This window comes from Pleurodeles waltl, chromosome 2_2 (assembly GCF_031143425.1).
Source record: "Pleurodeles waltl isolate 20211129_DDA chromosome 2_2, aPleWal1.hap1.20221129, whole genome shotgun sequence".
Taxonomy (NCBI): Eukaryota; Metazoa; Chordata; class Amphibia; order Caudata; family Salamandridae; genus Pleurodeles; species Pleurodeles waltl.
Window position 1 is genome coordinate 591,210,655 of NC_090439.1, and position 20,403 is coordinate 591,231,057.

At 46.7% G+C, this 20,403-nt stretch overlaps 1 protein-coding gene across 2 annotated transcripts in view; it reads right to left on the reverse strand.

Moving 5' to 3' along the window:
- The window catches only part of PRKDC (protein kinase, DNA-activated, catalytic subunit), a 2,139,921-nt gene that overhangs the window by 1,290,835 nt on the left and 828,683 nt on the right, over positions 1 to 20,403 (reverse strand). For both annotated transcript variants that reach the window (XM_069220133.1, XM_069220131.1), the window contains exon 39: positions 5,494 to 5,661. In XM_069220133.1, coding sequence (XP_069076234.1) covers positions 5,494 to 5,661 — 168 coding nt within the window. The remainder of the gene's footprint in view (positions 1 to 5,493; positions 5,662 to 20,403) is intronic.

Below are 20,403 nucleotides of genomic sequence, written 5' to 3' on the forward strand. Positions count from 1 at the left end.
CAAATTGTCAGCCCCATCCTCTTCATCACCACCATGTGGCACACCCTGACAATCTTGTACATCTTAGTGGGAATTTAATAAAGACTCAATACACTGAAAATATTCATGCTAAAGGACAGATACAGCCAGGGATCCTCCTATACAACTGGCTGCACCTTAGCAATTGCAGGGGTTGGGGGACGAGAGAGTGTTGTCTGCTCCAACTGTGAAATGGGGTCTGAACTGGACGACAGGTGCCAAGTCAGGCCTTTTGAGTGCTGACTATAGGACACTTTGTGAAGTGGCAGCAACGTGGGAGAGTAGGGTAAGTTGACTTCTTGTGTTTGCACCAATACGTGCCTTTGAAAACATCTTAGACTTACCTGAGGCAGTGGACCTGGAGTGAGTCCAGGACTTGGAGCGGTAATGGGCCTACAACATGGAATGCAAGTTTCTTGTGCTTGGTGATGTAGAGCTTTGACTCACGCTTCCTGCATCAGGGAGCATCCACTGCATGATTGAATCAACTTTATATCTGAGACACTAAAGAGCGATATCATGGGGTTTCATGACCAACACTGCTTCCAGGAGGTACAGTCTGTAGTCTTCAAGGCAGAGACCTCTAATACACGGTCACAAAACCATTTTAGGTCGTTAAAGCAAACAAACGAAAGCATCAAGGATGTGGGGAAAAATGGAAATAATGTGCTGGGATGTGATGGGATGAGTGATAATGGGCACTGTTTGTAGTGCGACAGGCCTTCCTTCTTGTGCTTGGCGATGCAAAACTTCAAACCTTGCTCCCTGATGGCCTTCAAAAGGAGCGCCTGCCGCACAACTCTGAGTCAAGTTTAGACCCAAGACATCAAAGAGAGTCATCATTGGGTCAGTGACTGACATTGCTTTCTGAAGGTGCAGCTCGGCTAGAAGGCTGTAGTCTTCGGGGGAGATATCTCTGGCACATTGTCACAAAACAGTTTAAGGTGGTCGGTAAAGCAACAACAATACTTCCAGTTCCAGATCAACGTTGAAGGACATGGACAAAACAGGAGCTCATGTCAGTGGCCTGAGATGGCATCTAAAAACAGCTCTGTGCCATCATTCCTAGAGGCTGAGAGGGGCAAACAGTATGGTAACACCACCACCTAGTACATGGGAGCAATTTCTGGAACAGTACTGGGTCTAATCTAGTACTTGCAGGAATTTAAAAGGTGAGGAATCTGTAGTCATAAATATCCCTCATACACATGGCAATGAGGCCCAACAGTTGAAGAAAGCACAGAGCCTGCATATCCACTAGTGGAATACATATTACATTACCAGCAACATCTTGAATGGAAAATATGGCTTTTCCTGCAACATATTTCTGGACTGCTCCGATAAACATGAACCACTAACAAGATACCAAGTATGGCTTAGACATTAATTAAGATCCCAAGATTGTGGCATGGAAGACATACATGGTGAAAACGGTCAAAGTTCAGAGATACAGAGCTTAGCTTGAACAACTAGTAAGACAAGGCAGAGGTGGATAAAGACACCCAGGTGCACAGATGGGTTACCACACCTCCTGACCATGGTAAAAACACCAGGCTCGTTCTCAAGGCTAAAAGGAAGGGTAGAAAAATCTCCATCTGTAAAGTTCAAAAATGGCAAGTGTAAATAGGCTTCCCTATGATTCAGTGACACCAATCTATCCTGGGTGCCAAGGACTAAATCAACTGAAGAAAAGTCACAAATGTTAATCTGTACTTGTGCAATAATTTGTTAGCATTAGACAAGTTCAACATGGGATGGGGTTACAACCTCCTTTGATTGTCTTCTACACCAAAAAATGCCTGGTGTAGTAAGTAAAAATTTGATTTTGGAAGTGGAACCTATGTGCCCGTCAAGTATTTTTGATCAATGTACTGTGCAAAAATAGTGGGCAAATAAAATGTAATTGCACTACTTCAGAATAAGTGACAAAATACTAATAAGGCTAAAATCTGGGGAAGTTGAAAAGGCCAGGTTTTAAGCCTTTTCTGAATTAGATTAGGAATGCGGAAGATCTTCAATTGAACAGAACTGAGCTCCACCATTCTGTGGCCAGATAACACAAGGAATGTCCTCCAATTCTGGATCTCTTAAACCAGTGGTTCCCATCCTGTGGGCCGGGGACCCCTGAGGGGGTCCATGAAGCCTCCTCAGGGGGTCCGCCATTGCTTGGTGAATTAAATAATTTTGACAGATTAGGTCCTTAGCTTTCAGTAATGACCCGGTGAGGGGTCCCCGATTCCATCAATGACTCTGTGGGGGTTACTGAAATGATAAAATGGGGGTCCACAGAGGTCAAAAGGTTGGGAACAAGTGCCCTAAACTGCAGTGGAGCCACCAAATTCACCAAAATTGCACCTGTGGAGATGGTTTGGACTGGTAAAAGAGACCAGTCTTATTCAGTGCACAAAAGGTCAAACACAGAGAGTACAATAGTCAGCCAGCACTGGAAGCCAATACAAATCTTTCAAGACGGAAGCTTCTGGTTGGCAGGGAGGACATTAAAGAACAATGAATGCTTCAGCCTGTGCACAATCTGAAGGTGTTTAATGAGAAGATGAGGCAACCCGAAGTAAACAGTTTCCATAGTCCAAATGTGAAATGATTAAAGAGTGGATCATAATTCTGGCGGAGTCTGTAATCATTCTGGGGATGAAATGACAGGTGAAAGCTGTATGGTTAACCTCGGTGGAGAAAAAAACTCATGATCAAAAAACAATCCTGAGGTTCTTCACCTGGTTGGAAGGAAGTGGGGATGGAGCAGTTTCAGCAGGCACTAGAACAGCACAGACAGAAGGTTGGCCACCAAAAAGTAGATCTTTAGAATTTGTCCCTGTTAAGTTATAAACAATTGGTGTGCATCCACCCAGTAACTGCTGGCATGCACGATCTTAAGGTACTTCCTCAACCCCAAAGGAACTGGATCATCACAGCCAAAGGAGAAACAAAGATTGAATAGACAAGGGCTCAACAAGAAACTCTGAAGAACTTCAGGCTACTGACTTTGTAATAATAATTATTATTATTATTATTTAGTAAAATATATTTAGTCCAGTTGGTGATGAAAGATGTTAACCGATCCAAAGCTGGGACACAAGTGCCAATTTCAAATCACTGGCTAATAAGAATGTAGACCAAGACTGTATTAAATGCTGCAGCAAGATACCAAGATCAGAGCGGCAGGGCCTCCTTGATCTAGGATGATACAAAGATCATCCTCCACGGCAAGTATGACTAACTCAGTGCTGTGTAATGGTCTAAAGCAGAGGTTCCCAACCTTCTGACATCTGTGGACCCCCACTTTATCATTAGTGGAACCCAGGGGCCCCCACTGAATCATTACTGGAATCCGGGAACCCCCTCCCCCACTGAGTCATTACTTAAAGCTGGGGACCTAATCTGTTAATATTATTCAAATGTCTTGGCAGTCACAGACCCCCTGAGGAGGCTTTGCGGACCCCAGGGGTCCACAGGTTGGAAACCACGGGTCTAAAGCTTGATGGAGGTGTCCAGGAGAGAATGACTTTCTACATGAGAGGACAGTCGGATACTGACCTCCTTTTCCAGAATCTTGCTAGGGATACGTAACAAAAACAAGGCAATAATTGCTCAAGACTTAAGTTCCAGAGCCTGAATTCTTAAGAAGAGAGAGAACTCTCCACTTTCCAAATAGCTGGAACCTCTGTAGAGGAAAGAGAGGTTAAGCCAATCACACAATATCAGTATAATGAATCTTGTGCCTAATGATTGAATATGAGGAGGGCAGGATCCAGAAGGGACCCATATTTGACAGTGGAAAATGAAGAAGAGATAGCCTGAGGTATAATAGGAGCAAAGGTATGAAGTAATGGCCCAGAATCTTTTAATGGAAGAGGCTGTGGGTTAAGAGAGTACAGAAAGGGGTGTATATCAAAGTTAGGGTGTATATTTCTGTTTTTGTCACAGAAAACAGAATAAATGTTGTTAAAGAGGAGTAAACAAGAGGCCTTAACAGACATGTTACTTGATACTGGCCTAAGCATAGGCTTAACAATTGAAAATATTTCCTTCGCTTAATTTTTAACCTGTTCAATTCTAGATGTAAAGTGTGCGGTACGGGACTGTCAAATAAGTTTAAGATACATTTTTAAAGAGTTCATATAATTAACTTTATATTCCAGTCTATAGTTCTTTCTCCATACTCTCTCCAGACTAAAAAAAAAAAAAAAAGAAAATCAACTGCAATAAGTTTTAAAGAGATTTCTTGCCCCGCCTGTGCCCATCTTCAGGTCAGAGCACGATTCCCCACAAGTAAGTCTCTGAGAGGGGTCCTAGTTGTTGGATCACTGGTAGACCATTATAAGGATTGGTAGCGGGTGATGCTGGTTGGAAAAGAGATACTGGTGCTTGGGCTGGTTATCAGAAGCAGCATCATAACCTGCAAAAGACACAATCAGAATGGCAAAAACTAGAACAGAATGGAGAGGATTTGGAGCAGAGGGGTATATCTTGGCCCAGGAACTCCTGTTACATTCACTCTCAAAATTCCAACCTATATGTCAGAGCCCTCTATCCATGAAAGGGGGACAGCAAAGGGAGATTATAGTGGGGATGAAGTCCTGAGAAGATGGACCACTGCTTCCAGAATAGACCCATGACAGGCCAGAGGCTGCAACAGGGAAACCTGCTCTGAAGGTGAGATGATGGGGGTAAAATACTACCTAGTGCAATGCTCCTCCGAGTCTGCCGTGGTCTGGCTTCCTAATGTGCTACCCGCAGTCAGTTGCTGATGTCTGTGGTGTATCACTTTTTTCTATTTCGTGACTGTTCTGGGTTTCAAGTGGGGGAGCAGGGACTGCTGGTGTGCTATACTGAGAAGGTCAGTCTCTTTCAGATCTTCTTGCCAAAGAGTAAAATTGTCTGATTGGCTATATATGTCTCAACCCTCACCTGCTCAGCATGGGCAAACTCTTGCTCTATACGTGAGCCAGGTGTGTTGTTAGAAATTTGGTTTGAATATTACATTCTTTAACTTCATTGTTGTTTGAGTTGGTACATCCCTGAACTGCCCAAACATTTCCTCTGAATACATTTCTCTCCCTATTCACTGCCTCTGCCCATAATACAACAGTTGAATCAGGAAATGCTTAAGAAATATCTGGTTTTATCTCCAATGTCAGCATTGCTGGGGTGGGTGCCCTTCTAGAGAAATACTATGAGCTGGGTTACCTAGTCAGCTTTCAAATATTAAACTCAGCTGTAGCGTTTACTGTGAAAAAAGAAACTTAAGTCCCATTGATAAACTTGGATGAATAGGTCCACACAGATTAGTGTGTGGAGTGAGGCTTTTCCATGGTGGGGATTTAAGATTTCCCAAGTTCAAGAATAAACAAAAGAACTACAATGAAGTCACTGCAAACACTGGCATAGTATAGACATATTATTAATTAAATAATCTAATCGGACACTATTGCTCTATGCAAATGTTTCAATACTGACCTTTTTAACACAGTCCACGTAGTTATTGTATTTTAAAGTTCCTTTTGCAAACTCATCAGACTTCATAGGGAAATTGAAAGCCACAAGTTGGTCGAGAGAATCTTTCAGTTCATTCTGTTTGCTTCCAGTAAGATTGGTGAAAAATGGCAGAATGATCACTGCTTGGCTCTAGATAGGGAAATAAATAAATGGAAATCAATGTGCACCTTAACTTAACAGAGAACAAAAAAATGTAATAACGTACTTTTCCTCTTCACCCTGCGTGATATGGAGAGCCAAACACACTCAGAGTATGGTTTAAAATACTTATCAGTGCAACAACAGCTCACTGCTAGATTTTCCAAAGAAATGTTAATAAACTTTAAGTGATAATTAGCCACCCGTCTATCAACAGGAGAATATTTCTCATAGGTGCCTTTTCAACTTAGAAGCCAAAAAAGACCAGCAGTGCTTTGCAAAATGTTTTAACAAACAAATCAATTAGTGATTTGGAACCTCTGTTAATTTTCTACCATTGATAGGCCTCAGTGAGACTCAAGTTTCCACATAGAAGATATTGCCATAGTTAAGGTGGTTATGTATGTTTTAGCGCTGCAATGTTGTTCTGTTGCACAAAGCGGATTGTCAAACACAAACAGTAGGGTTCTACAGAAAATAAAGGACTAATGTGATTTGCAACAGTTTTCCAGGTGCAGAAGTGTAGAAGGCTGGCCCTCTATGTAGTGTGCAAAATGTTGTACACTGTGCAGAGGGTTTGGGAAACCACACGTTGTTTTACAGAGGTAATGCTCTAATTTTTATGGTAGCTTGGTCAAGCAGTTAGACCAATCATTTGTTGTCCTCACAGAATCAATAAAGCAAGACACACTCAAAAAAATAACAAGACCAATTTAGAACAATACTTTAGATATTTATAAAATTTTCAAGACCAAGATCATCAAAATCGGGTAAGTACTTTTTAAATTATGATTTTTCAAAGTTTAAAAAAATCTCAGTTTTGTGCATAATTACGCACTATAGGAATCAATGGATAAATACTTTAAAAGTGCATATAAAATCAGGCAATGTGTTTATCAAAGTGTCCTCTCGGTTGTAGGTAGAGGTAATTTGTGGGCCCTATGGACCAGATGGAGAAGTTCAGGTGGTTTGTAGTTTCCGGTGGAGTAGCTGTAGAAAGTCTTTGGAGCTGGCACAGGATCACTGCCGGGAACCACTTGGAAAAGCATTGCACAGGTGGACTGCAAGGTGAGTCCGGTGGGTCCCCTTGGAGTGTCGAGGTGGCAAGGGATGGGGAACCTTTAGAACATAGCAGGGCACAAGGCGGCTGGTTGCAGAGCAAATCGGTGAGCCAAGAGCTGTGCGCAAAGGTGCCCTTGGAAGCAGGAGATAGGTCATCGAGGGTCGCATGTAGGTCAGCAGGGCTACTCTTTCTCCTGGTCATTTTGGGGTCCAGAGTGGACTGCCCTTCTGGGTGGCAGAAGTTGGGGATCTAGCACCCCAGTCCACTGCACAGTTCAGTCACTGGCGATTGCAGTGCCACCAAATGTAGTACACTTGCAGGGTTTGTCCTCTGGGTCCGTCAGGTGAAATTTGGTCCGGCTGTGACGTCTGGTTACTTGGTCAGCAGCCGGTCAGTGAACTGGACTTTACTGGCTTTTGGGTCTTTGTTGCAAAAGAGTGATGTCTTCACTCTGAAGGCAGATCTTCGGTGACTTTCAGAAGAGTGGAGGTCCTCTGGGGGTTGGTAGCGTCCATCTAATGTACGAGCAAACCCCTCAGCGGCGATTGTCGAGACCTGGGGTGCAGCAGACAGGGTTAGTGCCTTTTCCTTGATGCAGTAGAACTAAAGTTCTCAAGCCTTGGGTTTTCTTTGTTGCTGGTCTTCTTGTCTCCTTGGAATCTGAACCTCTTGTCTAGGGGTGCCCACTAAATACTGTATTTAGTGGGTGTTTAGGGGAGTACCTAGTAGTGACCAATGGGTCATCTATGTTAGGGAGCCTACACTCACTAAGTGACCACTTCCTGTTGTCAGAGGCTAAATCCCTATCCCTGATTGGCTATCTTCCTACCATGAAAGATGGAGGAAAATGTAATGGATGGGTCACCTTGCATGCAACACCTTAGAGGTGGTGCAGGCTGGGGGTGGCCACTTCTCCTGTCCTTTGTGTGTTTTTCCATTGTTGCTCCCGCCAAAAGTGGGGGTTTGCAGCAGGTGGCAATCTGGTGCTAGCAGCATGCCTGGGGGTCAAGTTTCAAAGGCAGTAAGCCCAGAAAGCAGGAGCTCTCACCCTAGGGTTTTAGAATCTTGTCTTCTGGTGGCAGACTGGTTGCGACCAGCCGGCAACCATGCCAGTATTAGTTAGCTTCGCCGGGATCACCTATAAGGTGCTCCCCGGGGTACATTTTGCAACAAATCAAAACTGGCACCGATTTAGATTGATCATTCTGAGTTGATGGATACCAAACAACCCAGGGTTCAGAGTAGACATCATGTAGCTGTGAAACCCGTACTGACCAGTGTCCAGCACATGCATTTAAAATAGCTGCACTGTTCACTTACTATATCCCAGGTTTGGCATGGACACAGTAGGGGCATATTGCTCATGCATCTATGCCCTCACATACAGTATAGTGCACCCTGCCAGAGGGGTGACTTACCTACACTGCATGCAGTATATAGTGGAAAGGGCACACAGGCTGTGTGCCATGTCACGTTTGTATTCTAGGATTGCACCAGGATACTCAGCCTGCAATGGCAGTGCTGGGTGCATCTGGATGCATGGCCCTTGAGGGTGGCACACTGTGCTGCAACCCTCAGGGGCCTACCCTTAATTAGCCCATACCCTGGGTACCTAAGTAACATTTACTAGGGACATATAGTGGCAGCTAAGAGTGTTGTCAATGTTGCCAATGCATCACAACAGTTTTGGAAAAGAGACCTGGCCCAAGGAACGTGGTTAGCAGGGGCCATGGGCACTAATAACTTTGAGACCACATCAAATACAAGACAAAGTGGAGGCTAGCCATGACAAAAAATGCCTTTTTTCACTCCCCCCCACACCCAAAATACAAACAAAAGGGGATGAGACCTCCCTTTCCCTGGTAAGTCTTCATCATCTAAGTGGAAGAATGAGGAAAAGCCATTTGCATTGGCATGGGCAATCCCAGGTCTGTCCTCAACTTGAAGGTTCATTCCCTGTAGGGAAATAGACCACCTGACAGTTTGATATTTTCACCTTTCATGTACTGAAACCATCTGAGAGGCCTTTGGTCAGTCTAAACTATGAAGTGAGAGCCAAGCAGGTATGGCCTCAGCCTCTTCAGAGCCCACACCACAGCAAAGGCTTCACTCTCTATGCACTACACTTTTGTTCAGTAGGGATTAGTCTTCTGCTTATCAAAGGAACAGGCTGCTCATGTCCACCATTTTTCTGGGACAGGACCTCTCCTACCCCCTGTTCTGAGGCATTTGTTTGAACAATACACTGCCTGGAGTAAACTTGAACTTGTAGGACTGAAGCAGAGCACATAGCATTCTTCAGAGAGTCAAAGGCCCTTTGACAACACAGTTCACCTTTTTTGACATTTTCTTGGAGATCAATTCTGTGAGGAGGGCTACAATGGTGCCATAATCCTTCACACATCTCCTATAGTAGCCTTTCAAGCCAAGGAATGCCCTGACCTGAGTCTGGGCTGTGGGAGCTTCCCAAGCCAGAAGGGTCTGAATCCTTTGTTGGATAGATTAAACTTTGGCCTCCACCAACTAGGTGGCCCAAGTAAACAACCTTACCCTGCCCTATCTGGCACTTATTGGACTTGATAGTGAGGGCTGCCTTTTGCAGAGCCTCCAGAACGTTCCCTAGGTGGCTCAGGTGATCCTGCCGAGAGAAGCTACTGGGCTAAATACTGGGCTAGCCCACGGACTCTGAGGGTTCAATGGCACCCATATCCAACATATTTTTGACTTCTGCTTATACGCTCTCCCTGACATGATCTGACTTGTCTGTAAAATTGTGTTTTTAACAGGCAACCTGTCACCCTTGTCCACATCATGGTTACACCAATCAGTCTTTACAGGGGTCAGGAAGAACCACTCCGCAAACTGGTTGAGGACTTGCCTGCAATCAGCCTGTTGTTGTTCTGTGAGGGTATCTCATAAGACCACTCTATCCACAGAACAAACTTGTGGGTTGCTGGAGAGGAGATCAGAGAGAGGCTCACTCTCTCCTTCCTGTTACTCATCTGTAACTATGAGCATGCTCTATTGTAATGGCTTGGTAGGTAGTGCAGGACTGACAAAAGTCCTTCACTTTCTGCGACATTCCAAGGCAGTAAATATGGCTTACTAGTCTGCTCCAAGTTTATTTTTGGCCCAAATGCCCACCTAGGGGAATGTCATGGGCTAGAGTGAGGAGAAACTTGTTGTACTGCTGAGGTACTACCACCCTCCTCGGTGCCCCAGGCTTGAGGTCTCTGGCCTCAGTGAACAGGAGTCCATCCACCCAATAAACCCTGTGGGTACAACTAACACTAACCTTTATATCCTATGCAGCTTGCTGCCTCAGTCCTTCACGAGTGGGATGGGTTTTCTGGCCTGGCACAGATCTTCCCTAGAGGGTCCCCTTGGGCCTCAGAGCTCTGGGTGGTAAGGCCCAGGATGTGCAGGTTCAGTTCCCTCTGGAATGGCAAGTCCTCTTCCTGGGAAGAGGGATTCTAAGTCGTGATCTGATTTGAAGCTCGTTCCCCAGTCTTCTTGCCCTTTCTTTTGGGAGGTTGATTCCCCGTTTCAGCATCCAACTCTCCTTTTGCTCTCTTAAGTTTGCACTGTGCCCTAGTCTTAACAAATGCCCAAGCATAGCTGCATGGGTCTTCAGTTCTACTTCAGCCCAGGGGGAATGCTCCAGGTCATTCCCAAGCAGGCAATCTACTGGGATGGATGAGGACACAACCACTTCTTTTTGCCCTACTACTCCCCCCCCTTTTCAAAGGTTACCATATCCATGGGATAGAACTTTGTCTCACTGCCAGCATTGGTGACAGGAAGAGACTTCCCTACAAGGAAGTGATTTGAGTCGACCAAGTGCTGGGTCACCATAGCGAAACTCGCCCCTGTCTCTCTCAGGGCTTCAACTTTCTCCCCATTAATCAAATGGTGCTGCCTGTATTTTTGCATATTACTTGGCCAGGCATCACAGGATAACTCTACCCCTCCCTCTGTGACTAATGTTACTCTGTGGGCTCACTAGCATGGTCAGGCCATCACTGTGATCCCATCTGGAGATTAGCTACTGCTAGGGTCTCCAGTTTGGTACCCTCCATTCTTACATTTATGGCACTAACCCTTGTAGTATCAAAGTTCCTACTTTTGTACCCAACCCTAGGCTATGAGAAGTCTCAGGGTCCAACCTCCTGTGCAAGGTTTTGGGGCCCTTGAGAAGACTCGGTTTTTAGTCTGGCTCCCATCTTTCCTGTGGAGGAAAGAGGGTGGGGCAATTTTTCATCCTCTTTCGTTTGGTCTCACCCACCAGTGGAACTTTTGGTCATCCTTGTTTTGATCCAGTAGCCTGCCTTCTTCCCCAGTTCTTGAGGAGAAAGTAGACCTAGGTCTACCAGGTGCTGATGTAACTTTTATTACTAAATTGTAAAATCCTTCTTAATCATGCACATTGTTACCTTTCAATCAGCCACCTAGTGTCTTCATTGAAAAGGCCATATATTCAATCTAGGACTAACTATGGTTTTTTCAAGTCTTCCTGAATTTGATTCTATACTCCTCAGGCGTAAGCCCAAAACCCTCAATCGGGTATCCTTCGTGAGGTCATAGAAACATGCATCTGCCTCATTCCATGTCAGGAGTCTATCCTTGCACTTTCCTGAGAACAGTTCCCACAGTGAAGAGCCCAGATGCAGGCTATAAAGTTTCCTGGCAACACAGGCCCTCTTATAGGCTGTGAACCATTTGGTGATATCATCACCTTCCTCATATTTGGGGACAATCCCTTTGGGGATTTTAGGGTCACAGTGCTCTACTCTGTCCCTAGTTATGTAATTGCTCCCAACATCAATGGGTGTTAAACCCATTTCTCATTATTAGTTTTCTATTGCTAGGATTCTGTCTTCCAGTGCACGTCTCCCAGCCATTCTCTCTAAAAAGCCTCTCCTCTTCGGAGAGTTTCTCTCTGGACCTTGAGGAACCAGAGTCCTTCTCACTAGAGGAATGTGTCCTAGACACTTGGGATACAGGTTTGTAGGAGGCTGGTCTGGCTTATAGTGGGTACCTGATGGTACTTACACCTTGTGCCAGGTCCAGTTATCCCTTATTAGTAGATTAGTAGTGTTCTAGCAGCTTAGGCTGATAGAGGTAGCTATAGCAGAGCAGCTTAGGCTGAACTAGGTGACATGGAAAGCTCCTACCATACCACTTATATCATATAGCACTATATCACAAGAATCACAATACTCAGTTACCAAAAATAAAGGTACTTTATTTTAGTGACAATGTGCCAAAAATATCTCAGAGGATATACTCCCTTAGGAGGTAAGTAAAAGACACAAAATATACACACAAACCAAAAGCAGGTACGTTAACAGTTAGAAAAGTAGTGCAAACACTGTAGAATACAATAGGATGCAATAGGCCTAGGGGCAACACAAACCATATACTAAGAAAGTAGAATGCAAACCACTTAGGGACCCCAGGCCTAGTGTAAAGTGTAGAGGGTTGCTGGGAGTCTAAGAAAACACTAAGGGTGTCCAAGATACCCCATCCCAAGATCCTGCAAAGTAGGAGTAAAGTGACCCTATTTCCCCAGAAACACATTAAAGTCGTGATAGGAGATTCTGCAAAGACCATGGCTGACTGCAAAGCACTGAAGACGGATTCCTGGACCTGAGGACCTGTAATGGAAGGGGAACAAGTCAAAAAGTGTCTGGGGGGAGAGTGGGTTGCAGGAGCCCACTAAACCCCGGATGAAGGTGCAAAATGGCTGGTGGAAGAAGCTAAAGATTCTGCAACAACAGAAGATGCCAGGAACTTCTCCTTTGCACAGAAAATGTCCCACAGACTGCTGGAGGATGCAGAGTTGTTTCTATGCAAAAAGAACGCAAACAAGCCTTGCTAGCTGCAAAGGTCGAGGGTGAAGAAAAAGGGTGCTGCCCGGGCCTAGGAAGGACCAGGCGGTCGCCACTTGGAAGAGGAGACAGAGGGGGCCATCAGCAACACAAAGAGCCCACGCAGAAGAAGGCAGCACCCGCAGAAGTACTTGAACACAGGTTCAAGAAAACTGAGCACGGCGGTCGTCTCAACACTACAAAGGAGGGTCCCACAAAGCTGGTGGTCAACTCAGCGAGTTGAGCAATGCAGGGCGGAGTGCTGGGGACCTGGGCTGTGCATTTAGGGTTCCTTGCAAAGGTGCACAGAAGCCCTAGCAGCTGCAGTTCACATAGTACACAGGATTACTGTCTGGCGTGGGGAGGCAAGGACTTACCTTCACCAAATTTGGACAGATGGACCACTGGACTGTCGGGGTCACTTGGATCCAGCTCCTGTGTTCCAGGGACCACGCATGTTACAATGAGAGGGGACCCAGAGGACCGTCGAAGCAGAAGTTTGGTGACTGCGTTAGCAGGGGAAAGATTCCGTCGACCCACAGGAGATTTCTTCTTGGCTTCCAGTGCAGCGTGAAGGCAGAGAGCCCCCAGAGCATGCACCACCAGGAAACAGTCGAGAAAGATGGCAGGATTAGGCGCTACAATGTCGCTGGTAGTCTTCTTGCTACTTTGTTGCAGTTTTGCAGGCGTCCTGGAGCAGTCAGTGGTCGATCCTTGGCAGAAGTCGAAGAGGGAGATGCAGAGGAACTCTGGTGAGCTCTTGCATTCGTTATCTGAGGAAAAGCCCACAGGAGAGACCCTCAATAGCCCTCAGAGGAGGATTGGCCACCTAGTCAGGTAAGCATCTATAAGGAGGGGTCTCTGACGTCACCTGCTTGCTCTGGCCACTCTGAGGCCTTCATTGTGCCCTCACACCTCTGGATTCAAGATGGCGGAAGTCTGGGACACACTGGAGGAGCTCTGGGCACCACGCCTGGGGTGGTGATGGACAGGGGAATGGTCACTCCCCTTTCCTTTGTCCAGTTTTGCCCCAGAACAGGGCTGGGGGGTTCCCTGAACCGGTGTGGACTGGTTTATGCAAGGAGGGCACCATCTGTGCCCTTCAAAGCATTCCCAGAGGCCAGGAAAGGCTACTCCTCTCAGGCCCTTAACACCTATGTCCAAAGGGAGAGGGTGTGACACCCTCTCTCAGAGGAAATCCTTTGTTCTGCCTTCCTGGGAGTGGGCTGCCCAGACCCCAGGAGGGCAGAAGCCTGTCTGTGGGTTGGCAGCAGTGGTAGCTGCAGTGAAAACCCCAGAGAGCTGGTTTGGCAGCACCCGGGGTCCATGCTGGAGCCCCGGGGATGCATGGGATTGGCACCCCAATACCAGATTTGGCATGGGGGGACAATTCCATGATCTTAGACATGTTACATGGCCATATTCGGAGCTACCATTGTGAAGCTACATAGAGGTATTGATCTATATGTAGTGCACATGTGTAATGGTGTCCCAGCACGCACAAAGTCCAGGGAAATTGCCCTGAACTATGTGGGAGCACCTTGGCTAGTGCCAGGGTGCCCTCACACGTACTAACTTTGCACCTAACCTTCACCAAGTGAGGGTCAGGCATATATAGGTGACTTATAAGTTACTTAAGTGCAGTGAGAATGGCTGTGAAATAACGTGTGCATTATTTCACTCAGGTTGCAGTGGCAGTCCTGTGTAAGAATTGTCTGAGCTCCCTATGGGTGGCAAAAGAAATGCTGCAGCCCATAGGGATCTCCTGGAACCCCAATACCCTGGGTACCTAGGTACCATATACTAGGGAATTATAAGGGTGTTCCAGGGTGCCAATTAGAATTGGTAACAATGGGCACTAGCCTGCAGTGACAATTTTAAAGGCAGAGAGAGCATAAGCACTGAGGTTCTAATTAGCAGAGCCTCAGTGACACAGCTAGGCACTACACAGGGAACACACATTCAGGCCACAACTATGAGCACTGGGGTCCTGGCTAGCAGGATCCCAGTGAGACAGGCAAAAACAAACTTACATACATGTAAAAATGGGGGTAACATGCCAGGCAAGATGGTACTTTCCTACAAGGTTCCTGTCTTTCAAGTGCTTGAGGGTCCCTTTCTTCCTCCTCACTTGAGTTGTGTTGATCTGGATTTACAGAATCAGTGGCCTCATTAGCAGTAGCTCCTGGAGCTTTGCACTGGTAGGGTTCAATTCTTTTTTTATTTTGTGCCCTGTACAGAGTGCCATTAACTGCTTGTGGGAAAGCTGAAGGTAAGGGGTGACCCTGAGCTCCACAACACTGTCCACTGAGGAACTGTAGGAGGCTGGCCTGGTTTGTAGTGAGTACCAAAGCTACTTACACCTTATACCAGGTCCAGTTATCCCCATTAGTGAAATGCAGTCAGTGTCTAGAAGCCAGGCTCTCTAGGGGTAGTGTGGGTGAGCAGCCAAGGCCTAACTAGGAGTCTTGTAAAGCTCATGCAATACCACTTTAGTCACACAGTACTTACACACATAAAAGAAAATACTCAGTGTTACAAAAATAAAAAGTACTTTATTTCTGGTGACACAAATGCTAAAGATACCTTAGAGACTATACTCCCTTAGGGGGTAAGTAATATACACAGTATATACACAAGAATGCAGTAATCGCTGTAAAACAGTGAAACAAACAGAGGAAATAGTGAAAATCACAATAGTTAGAAATGGGTCTGAGGGAACACAAACCATATAGTAAAATAGTGGAATGCGAAAGCTGGTTTCCCACCTAGGAAAGTGTAGTCTGTAGAGGGGTGCTGGTAGTGTAAGAAACCACCAAAGGTAAGTAACAGAACCCACCCCAGAGCCCAGGAAAGCAGGAGTAAATCACAGTAACTTTCCTAGAACACACAAGAAAATGTGATAGAATATTTTGCAAGAACCAGAAGAGACTGCAAGATACCAAAAATGGATTACTCGTCCTGAAGACCTGTGGAAGAAGGGGACCAAGTCCAATAAGAACTGAAGAGTCCAGGAAGAACAGGAGACCCTGGATGAAGGTGCAAAAGAAGAACTACCGGTGAAGAACAGTCAGTACCCAAGAAGACGGATGCGGGTTCCTGGTTGGTGCCGATGATGTCCCACGCCGGATGGATGATTGCAGTCTGGTTTGCTTCGTTGGATTCCGTCAAAAAGCCTTGGCAAACGCAAAGCTCGCGGTTAGCGGAAAATGGCGATGCCCAGGTCCAAGACGGACCTAGAGGCCTCTACCCAGGAGGGGGCTCTCAGCAACTCAGAGCCCTCAGGAGGCCAGGCAGCGCGCACAGGAGTACCATAGCACGGGGACAAAGAAGGTGCAAAAGGAGACCCACGCAGCCCTACACAAAGGATTCCCACACCGCCGGAGAACCACGCTGGAGGCTGTGCATCGCAGGAAGGAGTGCTGGCATCCGGAGCTGCACGGTGCACGAAGAACTTCGTGGAGGATGCCAACAAGCCATGGCAACTGCAAAACACATGGTGAACTGGAGTATTGTTTTGGGTAGGAAGGCAAGTTCTTACTTCCACCAAAGCTGGACAGTAAGATGTCAGGACGTTCGGGACTGCTTCAGTCCACCACCCGTGATGCTGGATCCTTGCACTTTGTCAGGAGAGGGGACCCAAGCCACCGGCCATCACTGCAGAGAGGTGCCTGTTGAAGCAGGGAAATGACTCCTTCACTTCAAGGGAGATTCCTTTGTTGTTCTGGTGCAGGTTGAAGACAGGCAGTCCTCGGAGGATGCACGACCTGGAAACAGTTGCAGTTGCTGGCAGGAGCTGAAGATACAATGTTGCAGAAGTCATCTTTGCTTCTTTGTTGCAGTTTGTAGAGTTCCTGGAGGGTCCAGGTGCAGTTTCTTCGGTAGAAGGTGAAGTAAAGGATGCAGAGGATTCCTGCTGGAGTCTTGCAATCCAAATCTGAGGAAACACCCAGAGGAGAGACCCTACATAGCTCTGAAAGGGGGATTGGTCAGCTACACAGGTAACCACCTATCAGGGGAGGGCTCTTACATCAGCTGCTGGCACTGGCCACTCAGATGCTCCCAGAGTGCCCCAACCACCTTGGAATCCAAGATGGCAAACCCCAAGGACACTCTGGAGGAGCTCTGTGCACCACCGCTAGGGTGGTGATGGACAGGGGGTGGTCATTACCCTTTCCTTTGTCCAGTTTCAGGCCAGAGCAGGGACTGGGGGTCCCTGAACCGGTGTAGACTGGATTATGCAAAGAGGGCACCATCTGTGCCCTTCAAAGCATTTCCTGAGGCTCTGGGAGGCTACCCCTTCCATGCCTGTAACACCTATTTCAAAAGGGGGAGGGTGTAACACCCCTCTCCTAAAGGAGATGCTTTGTTCTGCCTTCCTGGGCTCGAGCTGCTCAAGCAACAGGAGGGCAGAAACCTGTCTGTGAGGTGGCAGCAGCTGGGCTCCCTGGAAAACCTCAGAAGGCTTGTATGGCAGTACTGGGGTCCACTGTGGAGCCCCCAGAATGTATGTAATTATACAACCAATGCTAGAATCGGCATTGGGGTATAACTAGAAGATGTTAGACACCTTATATGGCCATATTCGGAGTTACCATTGTGAAGCTGGACATAGGTATTGACCTATGTCCAGTGCACATGTAAAATGGCATCCCGCACTCTCAAAGTCCGGGAAAATGGTCCTGGAAGATGTGGGGGCACTCTGCTAGTGCAGGGGTGTCCTCACACACAGGCATTCTGTACCCAGCCTTCAGGGTTGAAAGACCTGGTATATGGGTGACTTATACGTGACCTGGTGCAGTGTAAATGGCTGTGAAATGCTGCATGCACCCTTTCGCACAGGCTACGATGTCAGTCCTGTAGAAGCCTTTGCATGGGCTCCCTAAGGGTGGCAAAAGTAATGCTGCAGCCCATAGGGATCCCCTGGAACCCCAATGCCCTTGGTACCTAAGTACCATATACTAGGGACTTATAAGGGGTGGGGGCACCAGTATGGCAATTATGAGTGGAATACTGTGTTAACAGTATTCATCAACCAAATTTAAGGGGGGGGGAAGGGGACACAGTCAAACACACTGACAAACAGGCCACAAATGGGGATAACCATACTAAAAAGAGGCTACTTTCTCGCATGTACTCATTATTTTACTAAAGTGGGGACCTTTTTGAGTTAGAGAAAAAATCTTAACACAGGTTTTTGCAGTCCTAACTAAAGTAGGTTTTAAAGATTTTTAATGTTAAGCTACAGGGAACCTGCACAGGGCCCTATCAGTACTTTGAAGAATTTGGATAAATACTTAAATCAAAAATGCAATTTATCTAAAGGCAATTTTTTGATTTACTCGTGTAGTCACTTATTAACAAGGTGGTATCAGCAAATGTAAAGTCGCAGACCCCACTGCTGTTCCCCCAATGTAGGAAGCTGGCTCTCTATATAGTACACTAAAAATGAAGTACACTGTGCAGAGAGTCCAGCGGATCCCCAATTGGTATTGCCAAAGTAAAAATAGACAGGGATAATGCTCTATTTGTAGTATTTGGGCTAGAAGTTGGGCTTATCAGAGGGTAGTGCGAAGCCTTAGTTGTACTCAGAGGCAATACATGAGACACACACTCAATGAATAAATAGAAGACCAGGGTAGAAAAAATAACTATTCTTTTTATATATGTTTCAAACCCGCAAACTACGTAATCAGGTATGTAGACTTTCAAGTATAAATACTTTGCAGTTTCCAAAACAGACACTGCAATTTTCAAAGTTCTCTCAATGTTATCCTATAAAGGAAAACCAATGTTCATCAAGCACAGGGCTAACGAGTTACAGAGCCAATCTCAGGGAATTAAGGTAAGTACTGGGCACGGATCAGAACCACACCAGCAGGTCACACTGGGCGGCACTGGGGTGGCCGGGTGCAGAGGAGCAGTAAGGCATCGGGTGCCCAATGGTTTCCTATAGGAGACTGACCCTGTGAAACAGGCTGCAGGCTCTGGCTGGAAAGCCAGTCTGGGACCGTGCTCGGGAACAGAGCTGCACCTTTCGTTCTCTTCTCCTGTGCCCAGAGGCAACAGATGCAGTGGTGTCTTTTGGTGTCGTGTTTTCTAGTTCAGGACCCCTTTCGGTCAGGGGGTCCTGTGAGTTGAGCCTGCAGGTATTGTGGGGGAGTCCGGCAGGGGTGGACTCGATCTCTCAGGAGCCAAGGGACAACGTTGGCACCAATGACCCACCTCAGCTGGGGTCACAGGTGCAGTGCTTGCTGTAGGTGTCCCCCACGAAGCTGGAGGAGAGGGGGCCTGCATGCAGGGTCTGCAGGTGACTTGGCTGAGTTCAGATGGGGGTACATACATGTAGACTCAGACTAACGACAGCTGGGTAGCCCAGCAGGCACCATTGGTGGGCTTCTCACCGGGTCGAGGTCGTCAGGTGCAGAGGTCACTTCAAATGTCAGGTTTCCAGGGTCCAGAGTCCTTGTTGGAAACTTTGTTGCTGAGCAGGTCCGTTGCTCACAGGCGTGAGTCTTTTTAGAAGGCAAGCAGGCTTTCTGGGTTTCTTGAAGCTGCAAGACGAGTCTTTCTGTTCAGCATCCGCTGAGGTCAGCAGGCAGGCCGGAATGGCTGGTACCGGGTCAGCTGCTGCTACTTCCTCTTCTCCTTCGTAGGTTGTCTGGATCTGAGTTCTAGGGTTCAGGGGTGCAACCTAAATACTCAAATTAAGGGCGTTATAGAGAGTGGCACGGGGTAGCTAATGGGGTGACCAACTTTAGGGTGGCTACACCCTTCTTATGACCGCACCCACTTAGAAGTGGTCATAACCCCAACCCAAGTGGCCTAATTCCTTCCAAGCAAGACGGAAGAATTTGAAAAGTAGTGTCCACTTCAGCTCGTCCACTTTAGGAGTGGGACTGGCATGAAGTGGAAACTCCTCCTAACTGAACTAATTTTCCCTCCTGCTGCAAACAGTGGGGTCAGGACAGGGGTGTGAAAAAGTAGCCTCTTTCTAGCATTGTTACCCCCACTTTTGGCCTGTTTGTGAGTGTACGTCAGGGTGTTTTGCCTGTCTCACTGGATCCTGCTAGCCAGGACCCAAGTGCTCCTAGTTTATGGCCTAATATGTGTGCTGTCAGTAGTGCTTAACTGTGTCACTGAAGCTCTGTTAACCAGAACCTCAGTGCTTATGCTCTCTCTGCTTCTAAATTTGCCCCTATAGGCTAGTGACTTCATTTACCAATTCCAGTTAGCACACTGGACCCCCCTTATAAGTCCAGAGTATATGGTACCTAGGGCATTGGGGTTCCAGGAGATCCTTATGGGCTGCAGCATTTCTTTTGCCACCCATAAGGAGTTCAGACAAACCCTTTCACAGGACTGCCACTTCAGCCTGCATGAAATAGTGTGTGCACTATTTCACAGCCATTTTCACTGCACTTAAGTAACTTATAAGTCACCTATATGTCTAGCCTTCATTTACTGAAAGCTAGGTGCAAAGTTACTAAGTGTGAGGACACCCTTGCACTAGCAAAAGGTGCCCCCACGCAGTCCAGGGCCGATTCCCCAGACTTTGTGAGTGAGGGGACGCCATTACACAGGTGCACTATATATAGCTCAATACCTATATGTAGCTTCACAATGGTAACCCTAAATATGGCCATGTACTGTGTTTAAGATCATGGAATTGTCCCCCCAATCCAAATGTGGTATTGGAGAACCAATTCCATGCATCCTGGAGGCTCCACCATGGACCCCCAGTACTGCCAAACCAGCTCTCTGAGGCTTGCACTGCAGCTACAGCTGCTGCCACCTCAC